The sequence below is a fragment of the Narcine bancroftii genome, chromosome 12, assembly GCF_036971445.1.
Source record: "Narcine bancroftii isolate sNarBan1 chromosome 12, sNarBan1.hap1, whole genome shotgun sequence".
Classification (NCBI taxonomy): Eukaryota; Metazoa; Chordata; class Chondrichthyes; order Torpediniformes; family Narcinidae; genus Narcine; species Narcine bancroftii.
The window spans coordinates 217,457-243,930 of NC_091480.1; the positions used below are offsets into that span (position 1 = coordinate 217,457).

Genomic DNA, 26,474 nt, shown 5'->3' on the forward strand with positions numbered 1-26,474 from the left:
ATCTCATCACCTTTCCTACCCATGGACCATGACATCTGTCTGCTCATCCTCCTTCCTGAGAATGGTGTGAAGTCTACCCTAGAAACCCCACAGCAAAGAAAAGAGACCCTTCGGCCCTTCTCATCCATGGTGAAATATCATTCTGCCAGTCTGATTGACCTGCAGCCAGTCCCTAACCCTCCTGACTTCCCACATCCATGGATCTCTGTAATTGATTCTTAAAACGTAAGAGTTTGAATGTTAAATGGCAGACCATTGAGGAGTGTTGTCAAACAAAGGGATTGAGGAACTGTGGTACAGAACTGCCCGAAAGTGGAGTCCCATGTAGAGATGGGGGGGGGGTGGGGGGGTGAAGAATGCTTCTGGTATTTTGGCCTTCAGAAATGAGAGGATTGAGTGCAGGAGGTGGGAGGCTACGAGGAAGTTGGACAAGGCCTGGGTGAGGCCAACTGGGGAACATTGTGTGCCGTTTGGGTGGCCGGAGGAGAGGAAGGATAGGAATGAGAGCGCATCGAGGAGAGGGACAAGAAGGTGGTCTGGCTTTCGGGGTTTGAGTTCCAGGGGAAGGTTGGACAGGCTGGGACTTTATTCCCTGGACCGTAGAAGATTGAAGAAGATTTGAAAATTGTGAGTGGGGACGGATCGTGTCCATGGGGACAGGCTGTTTCCAAGGAGAGTGGGGGAGATTCAAAGAGGAGGACATGGATTGAGATTGAAGGGGGATTTTTTTCCCTCAGAGAGGGGTGGGAGTGTGGAATGAGCTTTGGGCCAAGGTGGTGGAGGTGGGATGGACTGGAATCTTGTGGGGGAATGTGGTGCAGGTCCTGGTGTGGAAATGTGCAGCCTGAAGGGGAGATGGACTGGAGGCCTGAGGCAGCTCTCGGACCCTTCCCCAGTGGGACGAGGTTCTCAGGACAGAGGGGGCTCCAAAGGGCTCCATCCAGGGGCTCGGGGTGGCGGAGAAGAGATCCAGTGGAGGGGTGGCCAAAGCTCACGCGAGAGCGACCCCTGGGGGCCGCCATGTTGTTGATCTTTCCCGCCTTTGGATGAATAGTTCGCGAGCGGGAGGAAGAGAGAGGTTCGTGTCGGTTCTTCACGGGCGGGAATCGAGGCATTTTGGGAGCGAGACCAGAGAGGGCGGAGTTTCCACGGGTCGCACTTTGGGTCTGGGGCGGCCGGAGCTTGGAGGGGAACGGGCAGAGGGATGGTTGTGAGGTGGGCTGGGGAACCGTGATGGAGTTTGGGTCGGGGTGACATTAGGGTGTGTGGTAGTCGGGGACCCGCGAGGCTGAATGGGGGTCAGGGTCCGTGAGGCTGTTGGGGGGAGGGGGAAACGTGAGTCTGAGGGGGGTCGGGAACCCGCGAGGCTAAGGGGGGTCGGGGACACGCGAGGCTGAGGTCGGTCGGGGACCTGCGAGGCTGAGGTCGGTCGGGGGCCGCGAGGCTGAAGGGGGTTGTGCCCCGTGAAGCTGTGGGGTGTTGGGCCCCGCGAGGCTGTTGGGTGTTGGGTCCCGCGAGGCTGAGGGGCGTTGGGTCCCTGCGAGGCTGAGGGGGGTTGGGGCCCGCGAGGCTGAGGGGGTGACCCGTGAGGCTGAGGAGGTCGGGCCCCACGTGGCTCACGAGGGTCGGGTACCCATGAGGCTGAGGGTGGGTCGGGCACCCGCGAGGCTGATGGGGGTCGGGGCCCCGCGAGGCTGAGGGTGGTTGGACCCCGCGAGGCTGAGGGTGGTTGGACCCCGCGAGGCTGAGGGTGGTTGGGACCTAGAAAGGTGAGGGGGCATCAGGGACCGGTGAGGCTGAGGAGGGAGGGGCAACCAGAAGGTTGAGGGGAACCAGAAGGGTGAGGGCGAACCAGAAGGGTGAGGGGGAACCAGAAGGGTGAGGGGGAACCAGATGGGTGAGGGGGGAACCAGATGGGTGAGGGGTGTTGGGGACCTGCGTGGCTGAGAGGGGTGTCGGCGATCCTCTAGGCTGAGGGGTTGTCGGGAACCCAGAAGGGTGAGGGGGGATCGGAGACACGTGAGGCTGAGGAGGGAGGGGGGCCCAGAAGGGTGAGGGGGACCTGAGAGCCTGAGGTAGAACCGTGAAGCTCAGGAGGTTGAGGACCCGGAACGGTGACGGGATTTGGGAACTGCGAGGGTGAGGAGGACCAGTGAGTGTGAGGGGGTCGGGGACCCTTGGATGGGAATGAGCAGGAAGTTTGTGAGCGATGTGAGGGGGCTGGGGATGGGGACCTGCAAGTGGGACGGGTGGTCAGGGCCAATAATAGAAAGGTTCCACTTTTCCACAGGACTCTCTGTTCCTCAAGTAGATGCGGCAGTGATGTTCCCCCCACCCCATCCAGCGCCAGGATTCCTGGCGTTGAGGTCAATGAGGGATCAGGGATGCTATGAGGACAGTCTGACCCGTTTGGGGACCCCTGACCTCAACCATCAAGTGTTACTAAAAGGAATGGATGAAGGTCTGGCAGAGGATGAGGTTTGTCTTCATTTTGGTGAGGCATTTGATAGGCTCCACACACTCAGTCATAAGGCTTCGGATCTATGGATGTGTGGATTCAGAAATGGCTTAACTGCAGAAAGCATTTGGATATGGGCATGGATGGGAGGGGTATGAAGGGATATGAAATGGGTGCTGGTCAGTGGGATGAGAAAATCAGTTCACCACAGACTGGAAGGTTTCTGTACTGGAATGAGACGTCATTAACAATGACACCGACAGCCTAATCCTCTTTCTGCCAGTTCCGCTGCAGACATTGGAAGACGGTCCTGTTTAAAATAATCCGAATACCCCTGGGCATGGACCCACCGAAACCACAGTTTAGTTCCTCCACCTCAGATGGTGAAATCTACAGATTTTTCTTTAAAATATTGTTTCCATTGTTAAACAATTTGAAAAGTGCATTAGCATATATTGTAATATTCAATTCAAAAGGAAAAAAATAATGAAAAATTCTTAATTCAAAGCCCTAGCACGAAGCAAGGTTCAAAGCAAACACACAGGAATAAAGTGCCAGCATCCTGGAGATGGATTTATCAGTGGCTAAGGACCAGATTTGTTCTCGTCTCTAGCCGTGAACACACGAGGATGAGAGCAGTGTTTGAGGTGCTCCAGGCTCCGTGTTACAACGTGTACCCAGCCAGAAAGAATTCCGATCCATATCTCCACGTTTTTATTCCTGGGGCTGATGGCAAGGTTCAGACTGAAAAAGCAGAGGATGAGAATCTAGGCAAAAGGACAGAAGCCCAGACCAAAGCAACAATTGGAGCACAAGGAGCCTCAAGACTCACACCCCCAGGTTCAGGAAAGCTGCTCCCCCTCCACCTTCAGACTCAATCAGGAACTCATTTCAGGACTCTTGCAGCACTTTATTGATTTTCTTTGTTTTCAATTCTTTTATCTTTCCAGGTTTCCACTGAACCGTTTATTTTTGCACGACCCATGCGTGGGAATACGGCCGTGTCCACAGGAAAAGGGAAATCTCAGGGTTGGATGTGATGTCGTGTATGTTCTCTGCCAATCAATGGGAAATCTCCAAATCTTCAATCTTGGTGCAAGAGCCCACGAGGTGCAAAGCAACCATCTCCTGTCCAAGCTGCAGATTGCAAGGGCTGTAAAGTGCTGCCACCGCCTGTTCACACCGAGTACTGCATGCATGAAGCGAGGGAGAGAGATCTAGGTATAATACCACCACCTGGTGTCCGGACTCGCGAACTACAGGATACATGATTTTTATTTTTCATGGGAGTGTTGGAGAATGAGAGGAGACTTGATTAAGGTTAACAAAATAGAGCAAGATGGATAATATGGAGCTCCAATGAACAGGGAGGTCTCACCTGTGAAGGAGCAAGTGTGAGATCTCCCAGTTCATTCTTGCTTGGGCAGTGGTGGCCAATTGCAAGACAGCTCCAATAGGGGAAGAGAATATGCTGTTTCAGGTCATGGGTTTGAAACGGTTTCCCCACTTGTGCCATTCAGACTCAAGAGAGCAAATGCTTGCAGACAGGAAGGAAACCTAGTTTTATTGTGGAGAATTGCTTGTTTTTCGGGGTGAAGGTTGTTTGTGGTCTGAGATTCCTAAATACTTTACAATGGAAGCAGCAATTTTCCTTGTGCCTGATTGCTACATAGCGGGTAAAATGTCTCAAATCTATCGCTCAGCCAGTACTTTTGGTCATTGATTTGGAGAGAGAGTGATGGCTTGGCAATATTTACAGCATGGTGAGTCCAAACTCTCAAAGTGACAGTGTGGAAGGAGTTTGTCTATTTTTGTGTTTTCTGCCACCCTTGAGAACTTAAAAAGTGTCTGTGAATTGTGGTATTGGTGAGACACAAGCTTGTTTTGCCCTCTTTTTGTTCTGTATGTCTATAAAGTTTCAGTTTAGGGATAAAATGTCCAGACACTGTTCTGTTCAAAAGTCTAGCAACCAAATCAGATTCTTCCGAGTTCTTGTCATGGATATGTATCATGAAGCCTGTTTAGCAGCAGTCGTGCTGCATTAGAGGTGCACATACAATTTTCAAAAATAATGAGTTTGAAACCAGAAAAAGATCAGGTCGTGCCCAAAGGTTCATCTGTGCTGTTGAATTGAATTGATGCCCCCAGGACCAGAATGTGCACTTCCACCCCATGGTCTTGTGCTTCCCAAATCGCCAATGAACTTACGGCCCCCTTGAGCTGTGGAGTGTGGGAGGAAATCCACACAGACACCGAGAGGATGTAGAAACTTCTTGCAGTCAGTGCTGACTTGATCCTGGGGTGACTCGTGCTGGAGAGGTGGGACTACTGTCCTGCCTTCACCTTGTGATTGCTGATTTTTGTCTGTTGGTGGATGGAGGTCTGACATGATATTCCCTTGGCCTTGAGGGAAAGAAGAGTAGAAATTGCAAGGGCTCTGACAGAAATATTTAAAACCTGTTTATCCACGGGTGAGGTGCCAGAGGAATGGATGTAATCTAATGTTCCTTTGTTGAAAAACGGCTTCAAAAGCCAACCAGGTGAGCCTGACAGTGATAGGTAAATTATTGGAGGGTAATCAGAGAGTACCTCGAAAAGAATCTGTTCAAATAGCTGGCCTTGATCAACCATAGCATAGAATACAGGAGTCGGGCAGTGAGGTTGAGACTAGACAAGGTATTGGTGAGGCCCTGTTGTGATACTGTGTGCACTTCTGGTCACCAAATGAGAGGAAAGCTATCAACAAAGTAGAGAGGGTGCAGAGAAGATTTACGTCAATGTTACCTGGATATCAGCAACTAGATTACAAAGAAAGATTGAGCAAATGAAGTCTTTATTCTTTGGATTGTAGATGGTTGAGAGGGGATTTGATTGAGGTCTTTAAAATTACTAGGAGGATGGAAAGTGTTGATGTGGGTAGACTTTTTTCATTGCGGGGAGCAGAGATTGAAACAGGAGGTATTGAGTTAAGAGGCAAAAGTTTGGAAGTAACATGAGGGGGAACTTCTTTACTCAGAGTGGTGGCTGAGTGGAGTGAGCTTCCGGGAGAAATAGTGGCGGCAGGGTCCATTTTGTCATTTCAGGAAAAATTGGAGGGGAGGGGAATGCAGAGAGGTGGTACGAGAGGAGAGTATTTAGTTCAGTGCAGACAAGAAGGGCCAAATGACCTGTTTCTGTGCTGTAATTGTTATAGGGTTAAAATGTGTGGCAGTAACTTGGAAGTCCGATGCGTATTTGGGAATGGGTCGATGGCCACACTGAAATAGGCCATTGATTCCCACGAAATAATTACATCGAATTCACGGAACAAATTTGAATTTCTCTTTTGAAGATTTGGGATGTGTATTTACCAATTGCAGGAATTAAGTTGTAATCACCCAACACGAACTTTCTGACTCCTAAAACCAAGAAAAGCAAGATTTTATTTGAGAGTTTTGGTCAATTTTTATAAATACTATCTAGATGTTTTCTCTCTTTATTGTTTTCTATTGGGCAGCTGTGGGAGGGGTTACTTTTGAAATCACTATGCATTAATTTTATCTTATTTTCAAATAAGAAATTTAAGTTTTTTAATGCATATGTTAAATGAAATGTAAAAATGTTACAAATAAGATAAATGAAGAATTGTTTCAGGAACTGGCGATCTTCCACGAGTGCCGTGAACCCCAGGCAGCAGGAATGTGTGAACGAAACACAAAACTGGCCAGAACAACTGAGGAAACACGGCTAAAAGTGCCCAAAAAGGTGCTGATGCCATCTTGATTTTAATGCAGGTGACACCGAGGAATGCGTTGGGGCAGAGATGGTCTATGGACAGCCAATACAGACGCCTTGGGGAACAAAGCCCGCACCACCAGTAGGAATGGATAATGGTGGGTAATGAATAAGCAAATATTAGAGACACCGAGAGAGAGCGACACACACATACCCATACAGACACACACACACACAGAAACAGAGAGACAGACACAGACACACAGAGAAACACACACAGACAGAGACAGAGAGAGAGACACTGTCAGCGAGAGAGAGACAGACAGAGACACAGACAGACAGACAGACACAGACAGATTGAGAGATACACACAGACGGAGAGGGAGACATGCACACAGAAAGAGACAGAGAGACACACAGAGAGACACACACACGACACAGAGACAGACACACACACACAGACAGAGACAGAGACACACACACGACACAAAGAGACAGGCACACGACACAGAGAGACAGATGCACGACACAGAGAGACAGACACACACAGACAGATACACACACACACAGAGGCACACAGATATAGAAACACACACAGAGACACAGACAGTGGCACAGAGAGAGACACACACACAGACAGAGAGACACAGACAGAGAGAGACACAGAGGCTCACACAGATACAGAGACACAGACAGAGAGAGACACACACATACAGACAGAGAGACACAAATTGTGACACAGAGAGAGACACACACACACAGCGACACACAAACAGACAGAGACACACAAATACACAGACAGACACACACAGACAGATAGAGAGACACACACAGAGACATAGACACACACAGACACACAGATATAGAAACACACACAGAGACACAGAGAGAGAGACACAGAGAGAGAGACACAGACAGACAGATACACACACACACAGAGGCACACAGATATAGAAACACACACAGAGACACAGACAGTGGCACAGAGAGAGACACACACACAGACAGAGAGACACAGACAGAGAGAGACACAGAGGCTCACACAGATACAGAGACACAGACAGAGAGAGACACACACATACAGACAGAGAGACACAAATTGTGACACAGAGAGAGACACACACACACAGCGACACACAAACAGACAGAGACACACAAATACACAGACAGACACACACAGACAGATAGAGAGACACACACAGAGACATAGACACACACAGACACACAGATATAGAAACACACACAGAGACACAGAGAGAGAGACACAGAGAGAGAGACACAGACAGAGAGACACAGACACACAGAGACAGACACAGAGACTCACACAGATACAGAGACACAGACAGAGAGAGACACACACATACAGACAGAGAGACACAAATTGTGACACAGAGGGAGTGAGAGACACACACACAGCGACACACAAACAGACAGACAGAGACACACATACAGAGGGAGAGACACACACAGACACAGAGACACACACAAACATAGACATTTGATAGGCTCCACAGACTCAGTCATAAGGCTTGGGATCTATGGATGTGTGGATTCAGAAATGGCTTAACTGCAGAAAGCATTTGATATGGGCATGGATGGGAGGGGTATGAAGGGATATGAAATGGGTGCTGGTCAGTGGGATGAGAAAATCAGTTCACCACAGACTGGAAGGTTTCTGTACTGGAATGAGACGTCATTAACAATGACACCGACAGCCCAATCCTCTTTCTGCCAGTTCCGCTGCAGACATTGGAAGACGGTCCAGTTTAAAATAATCCGAATACCCCTAGGCGTGGACCCACCGAAACCACAGTTTAGTTCCTCCACCTCAGATGGTGAAATCTACAGATTTTTCTTTAAAATATTGTTTACATTGTAAAATAATTTGAAAAGTGCATTAACATATATCGTAATGTTCAATTCAAAAGGAAAAAAATAATGAAAAAATCTCAGAGATTGAAACAGGAGGTAAAAGTTTGGAAGTAACATGAGGGGGAACTTCTTTACTCAGAGTGGTGGCTGAGTGGAGTGAGCTTCCGGGAGAAATAGTGGCGGCAGGGTCCATTTTGTCATTTCAGGAAAAATTGGAGGGGAGGGGAATGCAGAGAGGTGGTACGAGAGGAGAGTATTTAGTTCAGTGCAGACAAGAAGGGCCAAATGACCTGTTTCTGTGCTGTAATTGTTATAGGGTTAAAATGTGTGGCAGTAACTTGGAAGTCCGATGCGTATTTGGGAATGGGTCGATGGCCACACTGAAATAGGCCATTGATTCCCACGAAATAATTACATCGAATTCACGGAACAAATTTGAATTTCTCTTTTGAAGATTTGGGATGTGTATTTACCAATTGCAGGAATTAAGTTGTAATCACCCAACACGAACTTTCTGACTCCTAAAACCAAGAAAAGCAAGATTTTATTTGAGAGTTTTGGTCAATTTTTATAAATACTATCTAGATGTTTTCTCTCTTTATTGTTTTCTATTGGGCAGCTGTGGGAGGGGTTACTTTTGAAATCACTATGCATTAATTTTATCTTATTTTCAAATAAGAAATTTAAGTTTTTTAATGCATATGTTAAATGAAATGTAAAAATGTTACAAATAAGATAAATGAAGAATTGTTTCAGGAACTGGCGATCTTCCACGAGTGCCGTGAACCCCAGGCAGCAGGAATGTGTGAACGAAACACAAAACTGGCCAGAACAACTGAGAAAACACGGCTAAAAGTGCCCAAAAAGGTGCTGATGCCATCTTGATTTTAATGCAGGTGACACCGAGGAATGCGTTGGGGCAGAGATGGTCTATGGACAGCCAATACAGACGCCTTGGGGAACAAAGCCCGCACCACCAGTAGGAATGGATAATGGTGGGTAATGAATAAGCAAATATTAGAGACACCGAGAGAGAGCGACACACACATACCCAGACAGACACACACACACACAGAAACAGAGAGACAGACACAGACACACAGAGAAACACACACAGACAGAGACAGAGAGAGAGACACTGTCAGCGAGAGAGAGACAGACAGAGACACAGACAGACAGGCAGACACAGACAGATTGAGAGATACACACAGACGGAGAGGGAGACATGCACACAGAAAGAGACAGAGAGACACACAGAGAGACACACACACGACACAAAGAGACAGACACACAGACAGAGACAGAGACACACACACGACACAAAGAGACAGGCACACGACACAGAGAGACAGATGCACGACACAGAGAGACAGACACACACAGACAGATACACACACACACAGAGGCACACAGATATAGAAACACACACAGAGACACAGACAGTGGCACAGAGAGAGACACACACACAGACAGAGAGAGACACAGACAGAGAGAGACTCAGAGGCTCACACAGATACAGAGACACAGACAGAGAGAGACACACACATACAGACAGAGAGACACAAATTGTGACACAGAGAGAGACACACACACACAGCGACACACAAACAGACAGAGACACACAAATACACAGACAGACACACACAGACAGATAGAGAGACACACACAGAGACATAGACACACACAGACACACAGATATAGAAACACACACAGAGACACAGAGAGAGAGACACAGAGAGAGAGACACAGACAGAGAGACACAGACACACAGAGACAGACACAGAGACTCACACAGATACAGAGACACAGACAGAGAGAGACACACACATACAGACAGAGAGACACAAATTGTGACACAGAGGGAGTGAGAGACACACACACAGCGACACACAAACAGACAGACAGAGACACACATACAGAGGGAGAGACACACACAGACACAGAGACACACACAGACACAGAGAGACACACACAAACATAGACATTTGATAGGCTCCACAGACTCAGTCATAAGGCTTGGGATCTATGGATGTGTGGATTCAGAAATGGCTTAACTGCAGAAAGCATTTGAGATGGGCATGGATGGGAGGGGTATGAAGGGATATGAAATGGGTGCTGGTCAGTGGGATGAGAAAATCAGTTCACCACAGACTGGAAGGTTTCTGTACTGGAATGAGACGTCATTAACAATGACACCGACAGCCCAATCCTCTTTCTGCCGGTTCCGCTGCAGACATTGGAAGACGGTCCAGTTTAAAATAATCCGAATACCCCTAGGCGTGGACCCACCGAAACCACAGTTTAGTTCCTCCACCTCAGGTGGTGAAATCTACAGATTTTTCTTTAAAATATTGTTTACATTGTAAAATAATTTGAAAAGTGCATTAACATATATCGTAATGTTCAATTCAAAAGGAAAAAAATAATGAAAAAATCTCAGAGATTGAAACAGGAGGTAAAAGTTTGGAAGTAACATGAGGGGGAACTTCTTTACTCAGAGTGGTGGCTGAGTGGAGTGAGCTTCCGGGAGAAATAGTGGCGGCAGGGTCCATTTTGTCATTTCAGGAAAAATTGGAGGGGAGGGGAATGCAGAGAGGTGGTACGAGAGGAGAGTATTTAGTTCAGTGCAGACAAGAAGGGCCAAATGACCTGTTTCTGTGCTGTAATTGTTATAGGGTTAAAATGTGTGGCAGTAACTTGGAAGTCCGATGCGTATTTGGGAATGGGTCGATGGCCACACTGAAATAGGCCATTGATTCCCACGAAATAATTACATCGAATTCACGGAACAAATTTGAATTTCTCTTTTGAAGATTTGGGATGTGTATTTACCAATTGTAGGAATTAAGTGGTAATCACCCAACACAAACTTTCTGACTCCTAAAACCAAGAAAAGCAAGATTTTATTTGAGAGTTTTGGTCAATTTTTATAAATACTATCTAGATGTTTTCTCTCTTTATTGTTTTCTATTGGGCAGCTGTGGGAGGGGTTACTTTTGAAATCACTATGCATTAATTTTATCTTATTTTCAAATAAGAAATTTAAGTTTTTTAATGCATATGTTAAATTAAATGTAAAAATGTTACAAATAAGATAAATGAAGAATTGTTTCAGGAACTGGCTATCTTCTACGAGTGCCATGAACCCCAGGCAGCAGGAATGTGTGAACGAAACACAAAACTGGCCAGAACAACTGAGGAAACACGGCTAAAAGTGCCCAAAAAGGTGCTGATGCCATCTTGATTTTAATGCAGGTGACACTGAGGAATGCGTTGGGGCAGATATGGTCTATGGACAGCCAATACAGACGCCTTGGGGAACAAAGCCCGCACCACCAGTAGGGATGGATAATGGTGGGTAATGAATAAGCAAATATTAGAGACACCGAGAGAGAGCGACACACATACCCAGACAGACACACACACACACACACAGAAACAGAGAGACAGACACACACACACAGACAGACACAGAGAGAGAGACACACACAGAAACATACACAGACAGAGAGAGAGAGATAGACAAGAGACACAGACAGACAGATAGACACACAGAGACGGAGAAAGAGACACGCACACAGAAAGAGAGACACACACACGACACAGAGACAAACACACGACACAGAGAGATAGACAGAGAGAGACACACACAGAGACAGAGACACAGATATAGAAACACACACAGAGACACAGAGAGAGAAACAGAGTGACAGAGAGAGGGACAGAGAGAGAGAGAGACACAGACAGAGAGAGAGACACACACACACAGAGACTCAGATACCGAGACTCAGATACAGAGACATAGACAGAGAGACACACACACATACAGACAGAGAGACACAAATTGTGACACAGAGGGAGAGAGAGACACACACACAGAGCGACAAACAGACAGACAGAGACACACAAACAGACACAGAGACACACACACAGAGGGTGATACACAGAGAGAGAGACACACACAGACAGAGAGAGACACAGACAGAGTCAGACACAGAGACACACTCAGACACAGAGAGACACACAGTCACAGAGACACACTCAGACCGAGAGACAGACAGAGAGAGACACACACACAGACATAGAGAGAAACACACAGAAGTAGTTACACACGCACACAAACAGACAGAGAGAGAGACCCCTTGGTTGTGCCCTTCACCTTCGCACTTAACTCTCTCATCTCTCCTGGCAGGATCTCATCACCTTTCCTACCCGTGGACCATGACATCTGTCTGCTCATCCTCCTTCCTGAGAATGGTGTGAACTCTTCCCTAGAAACCCCACAGCAAAGAAAAGAGACCCTTCGGCCCTTCTCGTCCATGGTGAAATATCATTCTGCCAGTCTCATCGACCTGCAGCCAGTCCCTAACCCTCCTGACTTCCCACATCCATGGATCTCTGCAATTGATTCTTAAAACGTAAGAGTTTGAATGTTAAATGGCAGACCATTGAGGAGTGTTGTCAAACAAAGGGATTGAGGAACTGTGATACAGAACTGCCCGAAAGTGGAGTCCCATGTAGAGATGGGGGGGGGTGGGGGGGTGAAGAATGCTTCTGGTATTTTGGCCTTCAGAAATGAGAGGATTGAGTGCAGGAGGTGGGAGGCTACGAGGAAGTTGGACAAGGCCTGGGTGAGGCCAACTGGGGAACATTGTGTGCCGTTTGGGTGGCCGGAGGGGAGGAGGATAGGAATGAGAGCGCGTCGAGGAGAGGGACAAGAAGGTGGTCTGGCTTTCGGGGTTTGAGTTCCAGGGGAAGGTTGGACAGGCTGGGACTTTATTCCCTGGACCGTAGAAGATTGAGGAAGATTTGAAAATTGTGAGTGGGGACGGATCGTGTCCATGGGGACAGGCTGTTTCCAAGGAGAGTAGAGGAGATTCAGAGAGGAGGACATGGATTGAGATTGCAGGTGGATTTTTTTTCCCTCAGAGGGGGGTGGGAGCGTGGAATGAGCTTTGGGCCAAGGTGGTGGAGGTGGGATGGACTGGAATCTTGTGGGGGAATGTGGTGCAGGTCCTGGTGTGGAAATGTGCAGCCTGAAGGGGAGATGGACTGGAGGCCCGAGGCAACTCTTGGACCCTTCCCCAGTGGGACGAGGTTGTCAGGACAGAGGGGGCTCCAAAGGGCTCCATCCAGGGGCTCGGGGTGGCGGAGAAGAGATCCCGTGCAGGGGTGGCCAAAGCTCTCGCGAGAGCGACCCCTGGGGGCCGCCATGTTGTTGATCTTTCCCGCCTTTGGAGGAGTAGTTGGCGAGCGGGAGGGAGAGAGAGGTTCGTGTCGGTTCTTCACGGGCGGGAATCGAGGCATTTTGGGAGCGAGACCAGAGAGGACGGAGTTTCCACGGGTCGCCCTTTGGGTCTGGGGCGGCCGGAGCTCGGAGGGGAACGTGCAGAGGGATGGTTGTGAGGTGGGTCCGGGGAACCGTGAGGGAGTTTGGGTCGGGGTGACATTAGGGTGTGGTAGTCGGGGACCCGTGAGGCTGAAGGGGGGTCGGGGTCCGTGAGGCTGTTGGGGGGAGGGGGAAACGTGAGGCTGAGTGGGGTCGGGGACCCGCGAGGCTAAGGGGGGTCGGGTACACGCGAGGCTGAGGTCGGTCGGGGACCCGCGAGGCTGAGGGGCGTTGGGTCCCGGCGAGGCTGAGGGGGGTCGGGGCCCGCGAGGCTGAGGGGGTGACCCGTGAGGCTGAGGAGGTCGGGCCCCACGTGGCTCACGAGGGTCGAGGACCCATGAGGCTGAGGGTGGGTCGGGCACCCGCGAGGCTGATGGGGGTCGAGGCCCCGCGAGGCTGAGGGTGGTTGGACCCCGCGAGGCTGAGGGTGGTTGGGACCTAGAAAGGTGAGGGGGCATCAGGGACCGGTGAGGCTGAGGAGGGAGGGGCAACCAGAAGGGTGAGGGGGAACCAGAAGGGTGAGGGGGAACCAGAAGGGTGAGGGGGAACCAGATGGGTGAGGGGGGAACCAGATGGGTGAGGGGTGTTGGGGACCTGCGTGGCTGAGAGGGGTGTCGGCGATCCTCTAGGCTGAGGGGTTGTCGGGAACCCAGAAGGGTGAGGGGGGATCGGAGACACGTGAGGCTGAGGGGGGAGGAGGGAGGGGGGCCCAGAAGGGTGAGGGGGACCTGAGAGCCTGAGGTAGAACCGTGAAGCTCAGGAGGTTGAGGACCCAGAACGGTGACGGGGTTTGGGAACTGCGAGGGTGAGGAGGACCAGTGAGTGTGAGGGGGTCGGGGACCCTTGGATGGGAATGAGCGGGAAGTTTGTGAGCGATGTGAGGGGGCTGGGGATGGGGACCTGCAAGTGGGACGGGTGGTCAGGGCCAATAATAGAAAGGTTCCACTTTTCCACAGGACTCTCTGTTCCTCAAGTAGATGCGGCAGTGATGTTCCCCCCACCTCATCCAGCGCCAGGATTCCTGGCGTTGAGGTCAATGAGGGATCAGGGATGCTATGAGGACAGTCTGACCCGTTTGGGGACCCCTGACCTCAACCATCAAGTGTTACTAAAAGGAATGGATGAAGGTCTGGCAGAGGATGAGGTTTGTCTTCATTTTGGTGAGGCATTTGATAGGCTCCACACACTCAGTCATAAGGCTTCGGATCTATGGATGTGTGGATTCAGAAATGGCTTAACTGCAGAAAGCATTTGGATATGGGCATGGATGGGAGGGGTATGAAGGGATATGAAATGGGTGCTGGTCAGTGGGATGAGAAAATCAGTTCACCACAGACTGGAAGGTTTCTGTACTGGAATGAGACGTCATTAACAATGACACCGACAGCCTAATCCTCTTTCTGCCAGTTCCGCTGCAGACATTGGAAGACGGTCCTGTTTAAAATAATCCGAATACCCCTGGGCATGGACCCACCGAAACCACAGTTTAGTTCCTCCACCTCAGATGGTGAAATCTACAGATTTTTCTTTAAAATATTGTTTCCATTGTTAAACAATTTGAAAAGTGCATTAGCATATATTGTAATATTCAATTCAAAAGGAAAAAAATAATGAAAAATTCTTAATTCAAAGCCCTAGCACGAAGCAAGGTTCAAAGCAAACACACAGGAATAAAGTGCCAGCATCCTGGAGATGGATTTATCAGTGGCTAAGGACCAGATTTGTTCTCGTCTCTAGCCGTGAACACACGAGGATGAGAGCAGTGTTTGAGGTGCTCCAGGCTCCGTGTTACAACGTGTACCCAGCCAGAAAGAATTCCGATCCATATCTCCACGTTTTTATTCCTGGGGCTGATGGCAAGGTTCAGACTGAAAAAGCAGAGGATGAGAATCTAGGCAAAAGGACAGAAGCCCAGACCAAAGCAACAATTGGAGCACAAGGAGCCTCAAGACTCACACCCCCAGGTTCAGGAAAGCTGCTCCCCCTCCACCTTCAGACTCAATCAGGAACTCATTTCAGGACTCTTGCAGCACTTTATTGATTTTCTTTGTTTTCAATTCTTTTATCTTTCCAGGTTTCCACTGAACCGTTTATTTTTGCACGACCCATGCGTGGGAATTCGGCCGTGTCCACAGGAAAAAGGGAATCTCAGGGTTGGATGTGATGTCGTGTATGTTCTCTGCCAATCAATGGGAAATCTCCAAATCTTCAATCTTGGTGCAAGAGCCCACGAGGTGCAAAGCAACCATCTCCAGTCCAAGCTGCAGATTGCAAGGGCTGTAAAGTGCTGCCACCGCCTGTTCACACCGAGTACTGCATGCATGAAGCGAGGGAGAGAGATCTAGGTATAATACCACCACCTGGTGTCCGGACTCGCGAACTACAGGATACATGATTTTTATTTTTCATGGGAGTGTTGGAGAATGAGAGGAGACTTGATTAAGGTTAACAAAATAGAGCAAGATGGATAATATGGAGCTCCAATGAACAGGGAGGTCTCACCTGTGAAGGAGCAAGTGTGAGATCTCCCAGTTCATTCTTGCTTGGGCAGTGGTGGCCAATTGCAAGACAGCTCCAATAGGGGAAGAGAATATGCTGTTTCAGGTCATGGGTTTGAAACGGTTTCCCCACTTGTGCCATTCAGACTCAAGAGAGCAAATGCTTGCAGACAGGAAGGAAACCTAGTTTTATTGTGGAGAATTGCTTGTTTTTCGGGGTGAAGGTTGTTTGTGGTCTGAGATTCCTAAATACTTTACAATGGAAGCAGCAATTTTCCTTGTGCCTGATTGCTACATAGCGGGTAAAATGTCTCAAATCTATCGCTCAGCCAGTACTTTTGGTCATTGATTTGGAGAGAGAGTGATGGCTTGGCAATATTTACAGCATGGTGAGTCCAAACTCTCAAAGTGACAGTGTGGAAGGAGTTTGTCTATTTTTGTGTTTTCTGCCACCCTTGAGAACTTAAAAAGTGTCTGTGAATTGTGGTATTGGTGAGACACAAGCTTGTTTTGCCCTCTTTTTGTTCTGTATGTCTATAAAGTTTCAGTTTAGGGATAAAATGTCCAGACACTGTTCTGTTCAAAAGTCTAGCAACCAAATCAGATTCTTCCGAGTTCTTGTCATGGATATGTATCATGAAGCCTGTTTAGCAGCAGTCGTGCTGCATTAGAGGTGCACATACAATTTTCAAAAATAATGAGTTTGAAACCAGAAAAAGATCAGGTCGTGCCCAAAGGTTCATCTGTGCTGTTGAATTGAATTGATGCCCCCAGGACCAGAATGTGCACTTCCACCCCATGGTCTTGAGCTTCCCAAATCGCCAATGAACTTACGGCCCCCTTGAGCTGTGGAGTGTGGGAGGAAATCCACACAGACACCGAGAGGATGTAGAAACTTCTTGCAGTCAGTGCTGACTTGATCCTGGGGTGACTCGTGCTGGAGAGGTGGGACTACTGTCCTGCCTTCACCTTGTGATTGCTGATTTTTGTCTGTTGGTGGATGGAGGTCTGACATGATATTCCCTTGGCCTTGAGGGAAAGAAGAGTAGAAATTGCAAGGGCTCTGACAGAAATATTTAAAACCTGTTTATCCACGGGTGAGGTGCCAGAGGAATGGATGTAATCTAATGTTCCTTTGTTGAAAAACGGCTTCAAAAGCCAACCAGGTGAGCCTGACAGTGATAGGTAAATTATTGGAGGGTAATCAGAGAGTACCTCGAAAAGAATCTGTTCAAATAGCTGGCCTTGATCAACCATAGCATAGAATACAGGAGTCGGGCAGTGAGGTTGAGACTAGACAAGGTATTGGTGAGGCCCTGTTGTGATACTGTGTGCACTTCTGGTCACCAAATGAGAGGAAAGCTATCAACAAAGTAGAGAGGGTGCAGAGAAGATTTACGTCAATGTTACCTGGATATCAGCAACTAGATTACAAAGAAAGATTGAGCAAATGAAGTCTTTATTCTTTGGATTGTAGATGGTTGAGAGGGGATTTGATTGAGGTCTTTAAAATTACTAGGAGGATGGAAAGTGTTGATGTGGGTAGACTTTTTTCATTGCGGGGAGCAGAGATTGAAACAGGAGGTATTGAGTTAAGAGGCAAAAGTTTGGAAGTAACATGAGGGGGAACTTCTTTACTCAGAGTGGTGGCTGAGTGGAGTGAGCTTCCGGGAGAAATAGTGGCGGCAGGGTCCATTTTGTCATTTCAGGAAAAATTGGAGGGGAGGGGAATGCAGAGAGGTGGTACGAGAGGAGAGTATTTAGTTCAGTGCAGACAAGAAGGGCCAAATGACCTGTTTCTGTGCTGTAATTGTTATAGGGTTAAAATGTGTGGCAGTAACTTGGAAGTCCGATGCGTATTTGGGAATGGGTCGATGGCCACACTGAAATAGGCCATTGATTCCCACGAAATAATTACATCGAATTCACGGAACAAATTTGAATTTCTCTTTTGAAGATTTGGGATGTGTATTTACCAATTGCAGGAATTAAGTTGTAATCACCCAACACGAACTTTCTGACTCCTAAAACCAAGAAAAGCAAGATTTTATTTGAGAGTTTTGGTCAATTTTTATAAATACTATCTAGATGTTTTCTCTCTTTATTGTTTTCTATTGGGCAGCTGTGGGAGGGGTTACTTTTGAAATCACTATGCATTAATTTTATCTTATTTTCAAATAAGAAATTTAAGTTTTTTAATGCATATGTTAAATGAAATGTAAAAATGTTACAAATAAGATAAATGAAGAATTGTTTCAGGAACTGGCGATCTTCCACGAGTGCCGTGAACCCCAGGCAGCAGGAATGTGTGAACGAAACACAAAACTGGCCAGAACAACTGAGGAAACACGGCTAAAAGTGCCCAAAAAGGTGCTGATGCCATCTTGATTTTAATGCAGGTGACACCGAGGAATGCGTTGGGGCAGAGATGGTCTATGGACAGCCAATACAGACGCCTTGGGGAACAAAGCCCGCACCACCAGTAGGAATGGATAATGGTGGGTAATGAATAAGCAAATATTAGAGACACCGAGAGAGAGCGACACACACATACCCAGACAGACACACACACACACACAAACAGAGAGACAGACACAGACACACAGAGAAACACACACAGACAGAGACAGAGAGAGAGACACTGTCAGCGAGAGAGAGACAGACAGAGACACAGACAGACAGACAGACACAGACAGATTGAGAGATACACACAGACGGAGAGGGAGACATGCACACAGAAAGAGACAGAGAGACACACAGAGAGACACACACACGACACAAAGAGACAGACACACACACACAGACAGAGACAGAGACACACACACGACACAAAGAGACAGGCACACGACACAGAGAGACAGATGCACGACACAGAGAGACAGACACACACAGACAGATACACACACACACAGAGGCACACAGATATAGAAACACACACAGAGACACAGACAGTGGCACAGAGAGAGACACACACACAGACAGAGAGAGACACAGACAGAGAGAGACACAGAGGCTCACACAGATACAGAGACACAGACAGAGAGAGACACACACATACAGACAGAGAGACACAAATTGTGACACAGAGAGAGACACACACACACAGCGACACACAAACAGACAGAGACACACAAATACACAGACAGACACACACAGACAGATAGAGAGACACACACAGAGACATAGACACACACAGACACACAGATATAGAAACACACACAGAGACACAGAGAGAGAGACACAGAGAGAGAGACACAGAGAGAGAGACACAGACAGAGAGACACAGACACACAGAGACAGACACAGAGACTCACACAGATACAGAGACACAGACAGAGAGAGACACACACATACAGACAGAGAGACACAAATTGTGACACAGAGGGAGTGAGAGACACACACACAGCGACACACAAACAGACAGACAGAGACACACATACAGAGGGAGAGACACACACAGACACAGAGACACACACAGACACAGAGAGAGAGAGAGAGAGAGACCCACACAGAGACACACACAGACACAGAGAGACACACACAAACATAGACATTTGATAGGCTCCACAGACTCAGTCATAAGGCTTGGGATCTATGGATGTGTGGATTCAGAAATGGCTTAACTGCAGAAAGCATTTGATATGGGCATGGATGGGAGGGGTATGAAGGGATATGAAATGGGTGCTGGTCAGTGGGATGAGAAAATCAGTTCACCACAGACTGGAAGGTTTCTGTACTGGAATGAGACGTCATTAACAATGACACCGACAGCCCAATCCTCTTTCTGCCAGTTCCGCTGCAGACATTGGAAGACGGTCCAGTTTAAAATAATCCGAATACCCCTAGGCGTGGACCCACTGAAACCACAGTTTAGTTCCTCCACCTCAGATGGTGAAATCTACAGATTTTTCTTTAAAATATTGTTTACATTGTAAAATAATTTGAAAAGTGCATTAACATATATCGTAATGTTCAATTCAAAAGGAAAAAAATAATGAAAAAATCTCAGAGATTGAAACAGGAGGTAAAAGTTTGGAAGTAACATGAGGGGGAACTTCTTTACTCAGAGTGGTGGCTGAGTGGAGTGAGCTTCCGGGAGAAATAGTGGCGGCAGGGTCCATTTTGTCATTTCAGGAAAAATTGGAGGGGAGGGGAATGCAGAGAGGTGGTACGAGAGGAGAGTATTTAGTTCAGTGCAGACAAGAAGGGCCAAATGACCTGTTTCTGTGCTGTAATTGTTATAGGGTTAAAATGTGTGGCAGTAACTTGGAAGTCCGATGCGTATTTGGGAATGGGTCGATGGCCACACTGAAATAGGCCATTGATTCCCACGAAATAATTACATCGAATTCACGGAACAAATTTGAATTTCTCTTTTGAAGATTTGGGATGTGTATTTACCAATTGCAGGAATTAAGTTGTAATCACCCAACACGAACTTTCTGACTCCTAAAACCAAGAAAAGCAAGATTTTATTTGAGAGTTTTGGTCAATTTTTATAAATACTATCTAGATGTTTTCTCTCTTTATTGTTTTCTATTGGGCAGCTGTGGGAGGGGTTACTTTTGAAATCACTATGCATTAATTTTATCTTATTTTCAAATAAGAAATTTAAGTTTTTTAATGCATATGTTAAATGAAATGTAAAAATGTTACAAATAAGATAAATGAAGAATTGTTTCAGGAACTGGCGATCTTCCACGAGTGCCGTGAACCCCAGGCAGCAGGAATGTGTGAACGAAACACAAAACTGGCCAGAACAACTGAGGAAACACGGCTAAAAGTGCCCAAAAAGGTGCTGATGCCATCTTGATTTTAATGCAGGTGACACCGAGGAATGCGTTGGGGCAGAGATGGTCTATGGACAGCCAATACAGACGCCTTGGGGAACAAAGCCCGCACCACCAGTAGGAATGGATAATGGTGGGTAATGAATAAGCAAATATTAGAGACACCGAGAGAGAGCGACACACACATACCCAGACAGACACACACACACACAGAAACAGAGAGACAGACACAGACACACAGAGAAACACACACAGACAGAGACAGAGAGAGAGACACTGTCAGCGAGAGAGAGACAGACAGAGACACAGACAGACAGACAGACACAGACAGATTGAGAGATACACACAGACGGAGAGGGAGACATGCACACAGAAAGAGACAGAGAGACACACAGAGAGACACACACACGACACAAAGAGACAGACACACACACACAGACAGAGACAGAGACACACACACGACACAAAGAGACAGGCACACGACACAGAGAGACAGATGCACGACACAGAGAGACAGACACACACAGACAGATACACACACACACAGAGGCACACAGATATAGAAACACACACAGAGACACAGACAGTGGCACAGAGAGAGACACACACACAGACAGAGAGAGACACAGACAGAGAGAGACTCAGAGGCTCACACAGATACAGAGACACAGACAGAGAGAGACACACACATACAGACAGAGAGACACAAATTGTGACACAGAGAGAGACACACACACACAGCGACACACAAACAGACAGAGACACACAAATACACAGACAGACACACACAGACAGATAGAGAGACACACACAGAGACATAGACACACACAGACACACAGATATAGAAACACACACAGAGACACAGAGAGAGAGACACAGACAGAGAGACACAGACAGAGAGACACAGACACACAGAGACAGACACAGAGACTCACACAGATACAGAGACACAGACAGAGAGAGACACACACATACAGACAGAGAGACACAAATTGTGACACAGAGGGAGTGAGAGACACACACACAGCGACACACAAACAGACAGACAGAGACACACATACAGAGGGAGAGACACACACAGACACAGAGACACACACAGACACAGAGAGACACACACAAACATAGACATTTGATAGGCTCCACAGACTCAGTCATAAGGCTTGGGATCTATGGATGTGTGGATTCAGAAATGGCTTAACTGCAGAAAGCATTTGATATGGGCATGGATGGGAGGGGTATGAAGGGATATGAAATGGGTGCTGGTCAGTGGGATGAGAAAATCAGTTCACCACAGACTGGAAGGTTTCTGTACTGGAATGAGACGTCATTAACAATGACACCGACAGCCCAATCCTCTTTCTGCCGGTTCCGCTGCAGACATTGGAAGACGGTCCAGTTTAAAATAATCCGAATACCCCTAGGCGTGGACCCACCGAAACCACAGTTTAGTTCCTCCACCTCAGGTGGTGAAATCTACAGATTTTTCTTTAAAATATTGTTTACATTGTAAAATAATTTGAAAAGTGCATTAACATATATCGTAATGTTCAATTCAAAAGGAAAAAAATAATGAAAAAATCTCAGAGATTGAAACAGGAGGTAAAAGTTTGGAAGTAACATGAGGGGGAACTTCTTTACTCAGAGTGGTGGCTGAGTGGAGTGAGCTTCCGGGAGAAATAGTGGCGGCAGGGTCCATTTTGTCATTTCAGGAAAAATTGGAGGGGAGGGGAATGCAGAGAGGTGGTACGAGAGGAGAGTATTTAGTTCAGTGCAGACAAGAAGGGCCAAATGACCTGTTTCTGTGCTGTAATTGTTATAGGGTTAAAATGTGTGGCAGTAACTTGGAAGTCCGATGCGTATTTGGGAATGGGTCGATGGCCACACTGAAATAGGCCATTGATTCCCACGAAATAATTACATCGAATTCACGGAACAAATTTGAATTTCTCTTTTGAAGATTTGGGATGTGTATTTACCAATTGTAGGAATTAAGTGGTAATCACCCAACACGAACTTTCTGACTCCTAAAACCAAGAAAAGCAAGATTTTATTTGAGAGTTTTGGTCAATTTTTATAAATACTATCTAGATGTTTTCTCTCTTTATTGTTTTCTATTGGGCAGCTGTGGGAGGGGTTACTTTTGAAATCACTATGCATTAATTTTATCTTATTTTCAAATAAGAAATTTAAGTTTTTTAATGCATATGTTAAATTAAATGTAAAAATGTTACAAATAAGATAAATGAAGAATTGTTTCAGGAACTGGCTATCTTCTACGAGTGCCATGAACCCCAGGCAGCAGGAATGTGTGAACGAAACACAAAACTGGCCAGAACAACTGAGGAAACACGGCTAAAAGTGCCCAAAAAGGTGCTGATGCCATCTTGATTTTAATGCAGGTGACACTGAGGAATGCGTTGGGGCAGATATGGTCTATGGACAGCCAATACAGACGCCTTGGGGAACAAAGCCCGCACCACCAGTAGGGATGGATAATGGTGGGTAATGAATAAGCAAATATTAGAGACACCGAGAGAGAGCGACACACATACCCAGACAGACACACACACACACACACAGAAACAGAGAGACAGACACACACACACAGACAGACACAGAGAGAGAGACACACACAGAAACATACACAGACAGAGAGAGAGAGATAGACAAGAGACACAGACAGACAGATAGACACACACAGACGGAGAAAGAGACACGCACACAGAAAGAGAGACACACACACGACACAGAGAGACAGACACACACACACACAGAGACAAACACACGACACAGAGAGACAGACATAGACAGAGAGAGACACACACAGAGACAGAGACACAGATATAGAAACACACACAGAGACACAGAGAGAGAAACAGAGTGACAGAGAGAGGGACAGAGAGAGAGAAAGACACAGACAGAGAGAGAGACACACACACACAGAGACTCAGATACCGAGACTCAGATACAGAGACATAGACAGAGAGACACACACACATACAGACAGAGAGACACAAATTGTGACACAGAGGGAGAGAGAGACACACACACAGAGCGACAAACAGACAGACAGAGACACACAAACAGACACAGAGACACACACACAGAGGGTGATACACAGAGAGAGAGACACACACAGACAGAGAGAGACACAGACAGAGTCAGACACAGAGACACACTCAGACACAGAGAGACACACAGTCACAGAGACACACTCAGACCGAGAGACAGACAGAGAGAGACACACACACAGACATAGAGAGAAACACACAGAAGTAGTTACACACGCACACAAACAGACAGAGAGAGAGACCCCTTGGTTGTGCCCTTCACCTTCGCACTTAACTCTCTCATCTCTCCTGGCAGGATCTCATCACCTTTCCTACCCGTGGACCATGACATCTGTCTGCTCATCCTCCTTCCTGAGAATGGTGTGAACTCTTCCCTAGAAACCCCACAGCAAAGAAAAGAGACCCTTCGGCCCTTCTCGTCCATGGTGAAATATCATTCTGCCAGTCTCATCGACCTGCAGCCAGTCCCTAACCCTCCTGACTTCCCACATCCATGGATCTCTGCAATTGATTCTTAAAACGTAAGAGTTTGAATGTTAAATGGCAGACCATTGAGGAGTGTTGTCAAACAAAGGGATTGAGGAACTGTGATACAGAACTGCCCGAAAGTGGAGTCCCATGTAGAGATGGGGGGGGGGTGGGGGGGTGAAGAATGCTTCTGGTATTTTGGCCTTCAGAAATGAGAGGATTGAGTGCAGGAGGTGGGAGGCTACGAGGAAGTTGGACAAGGCCTGGGTGAGGCCAACTGGGGAACATTGTGTGCCGTTTGGGTGGCCGGAGGGGAGGAGGATAGGAATGAGAGCGCGTCGAGGAGAGGGACAAGAAGGTGGTCTGGCTTTCGGGGTTTGAGTTCCAGGGGAAGGTTGGACAGGCTGGGACTTTATTCCCTGGACCGTAGAAGATTGAGGAAGATTTGAAAATTGTGAGTGGGGACGGATCGTGTCCATGGGGACAGGCTGTTACCAAGGAGAGTAGAGGAGATTCAGAGAGGAGGACATGGATTGAGATTGAAGGTGGATTTTTTTTCCCTCAGAGGGGGGTGGGAGCGTGGAATGAGCTTTGGGCCAAGGTGGTGGAGGTGGGATGGACTGGAATCTTGTGGGGGAATGTGGTGCAGGTCCTGGTGTGGAAATGTGCAGCCTGAAGGGGAGATGGACTGGAGGCCCGAGGCAACTCTTGGACCCTTCCCCAGTGGGACGAGGTTCTCAGGACAGAGGGGGCTCCAAAGGGCTCCATCCAGGGGCTCGGGGTGGCGGAGAAGAGATCCCGTGCAGGGGTGGCCAAAGCTCTCGCGAGAGCGACCCCTGGGGGCCGCCATGTTGTTGATCTTTCCCGCCTTTGGAGGAGTAGTTGGCGAGCGGGAGGGAGAGAGAGGTTCGTGTCGGTTCTTCACGGGCGGGAATCGAGGCATTTTGGGAGCGAGACCAGAGAGGACGGAGTTTCCACGGGTCGCCCTTTGGGTCTGGGGCGGCCGGAGCTCGGAGGGGAACGTGCAGAGGGATGGTTGTGAGGTGGGTCCGGGGAACCGTGAGGGAGTTTGGGTCGGGGTGACATTAGGGTGTGGTAGTCGGGGACCCGTGAGGCTGAAGGGGGGTCGGGGTCCGTGAGGCTGTTGGGGGGAGGGGGAAACGTGAGGCTGAGTGGGGTCGGGGACCCGCGAGGCTAAGGGGGGTCGGGTACACGCGAGGCTGAGGTCGGTCGGGGACCCGCGAGGCTGAGGGGCGTTGGGTCCCGGCGAGGCTGAGGGGGGTCGGGGCCCGCGAGGCTGAGGGGGTGACCCGTGAGGCTGAGGAGGTCGGGCCCCACGTGGCTCACGAGGGTCGAGGACCCATGAGGCTGAGGGTGGGTCGGGCACCCGCGAGGCTGATGGGGGTCGAGGCCCCGCGAGGCTGAGGGTGGTTGGACCCCGCGAGGCTGAGGGTGGTTGGGACCTAGAAAGGTGAGGGGGCATCAGGGACCGGTGAGGCTGAGGAGGGAGGGGCAACCAGAAGGGTGAGGGGGAACCAGAAGGGTGAGGGGGAACCAGAAGGGTGAGGGGGAACCAGATGGGTGAGGGGGGAACCAGATGGGTGAGGGGTGTTGGGGACCTGCGTGGCTGAGAGGGGTGTCGGCGATCCTCTAGGCTGAGGGGTTGTCGGGAACCCAGAAGGGTGAGGGGGGATCGGAGACACGTGAGGCTGAGGGGGGAGGAGGGAGGGGGGCCCAGAAGGGTGAGGGGGACCTGAGAGCCTGAGGTAGAACCGTGAAGCTCAGGAGGTTGAGGACCCAGAACGGTGACGGGGTTTGGGAACTGCGAGGGTGAGGAGGACCAGTGAGTGTGAGGGGGTCGGGGACCCTTGGATGGGAATGAGCGGGAAGTTTGTGAGCGATGTGAGGGGGCTGGGGATGGGGACCTGCAAGTGGGACGGGTGGTCAGGGCCAATAATAGAAAGGTTCCACTTTTCCACAGGACTCTCTGTTCCTCAAGTAGATGCGGCAGTGATGTTCCCCCCACCTCATCCAGCGCCAGGATTCCTGGCGTTGAGGTCAATGAGGGATCAGGGATGCTATGAGGACAGTCTGACCCGTTTGGGGACCCCTGACCTCAACCATCAAGTGTTACTAAAAGGAATGGATGAAGGTCTGGCAGAGGATGAGGTTTGTCTTCATTTTGGTGAGGCATTTGATAGGCTCCACACACTC

General features: G+C 48.3%; 3 protein-coding genes across 3 annotated transcripts; all 3 read right to left on the bottom strand.

Moving 5' to 3' along the window:
* Window positions 1-1,299: 1,299 nt before the first annotated feature.
* LOC138747341 (uncharacterized) lies at window positions 1,300-2,529 on the bottom strand. Its single transcript, XM_069906451.1, has 3 exons — window positions 2,444-2,529; window positions 1,936-2,131; window positions 1,300-1,761 (listed from the first exon to the last, which is right to left on the bottom strand). Exons 1-3 carry the CDS (start codon window positions 2,527-2,529, stop codon window positions 1,300-1,302), a joined length of 744 nt encoding a protein of 247 aa, XP_069762552.1.
* A 10,616-nt stretch (window positions 2,530-13,145) lies between these two features.
* On the bottom strand, window positions 13,146-13,891 carry LOC138747343 (uncharacterized). Its single transcript, XM_069906452.1, has 2 exons — window positions 13,621-13,891; window positions 13,146-13,276 (listed from the first exon to the last, which is right to left on the bottom strand). Exons 1-2 carry the CDS (start codon window positions 13,889-13,891, stop codon window positions 13,146-13,148), a joined length of 402 nt encoding a protein of 133 aa, XP_069762553.1.
* Window positions 13,892-24,997: 11,106 nt separating this feature from the next.
* On the bottom strand, window positions 24,998-25,743 carry LOC138747344 (uncharacterized). Its single transcript, XM_069906453.1, has 2 exons — window positions 25,473-25,743; window positions 24,998-25,128 (listed from the first exon to the last, which is right to left on the bottom strand). Exons 1-2 carry the CDS (start codon window positions 25,741-25,743, stop codon window positions 24,998-25,000), a joined length of 402 nt encoding a protein of 133 aa, XP_069762554.1.
* Between the last annotated feature and the right edge of the window lie 731 nt (window positions 25,744-26,474).

What these genes read in the sequence shown, in the direction of transcription:
- LOC138747343 (XM_069906452.1), bottom strand. Translation starts at nt 13,891, where the DNA reads ATGCCCCCTCACCTTTCTAGGTCCCAACCACCCTCAGCCTCGCGGGGT. An exon ending in GACCGACCTCAGCCTCGCGT is followed by an intron (nt 13,277 to 13,620) that starts GTACCCGACCCC and finishes ACTCCTCCAAAG; the next exon opens with GCGGGAAAGATCAACAACAT.
- LOC138747341 (XM_069906451.1), bottom strand. Translation starts at nt 2,529, where the DNA reads ATGACTGAGTGTGTGGAGCCTATCAAATGCCTCACCAAAATGAAGACA. An exon ending in ACCTTCATCCATTCCTTTTA is followed by an intron (nt 2,132 to 2,443) that starts GTAACACTTGAT and finishes TCACCCTCGCAG; the next exon opens with TTCCCAAATCCCGTCACCGT. An exon ending in CACCCCTCTCAGCCACGCAG is followed by an intron (nt 1,762 to 1,935) that starts GTCCCCAACACC and finishes TCACCTTTCTAG; the next exon opens with GTCCCAACCACCCTCAGCCT.
- LOC138747344 (XM_069906453.1), bottom strand. Translation starts at nt 25,743, where the DNA reads ATGCCCCCTCACCTTTCTAGGTCCCAACCACCCTCAGCCTCGCGGGGT. An exon ending in GACCGACCTCAGCCTCGCGT is followed by an intron (nt 25,129 to 25,472) that starts GTACCCGACCCC and finishes ACTCCTCCAAAG; the next exon opens with GCGGGAAAGATCAACAACAT.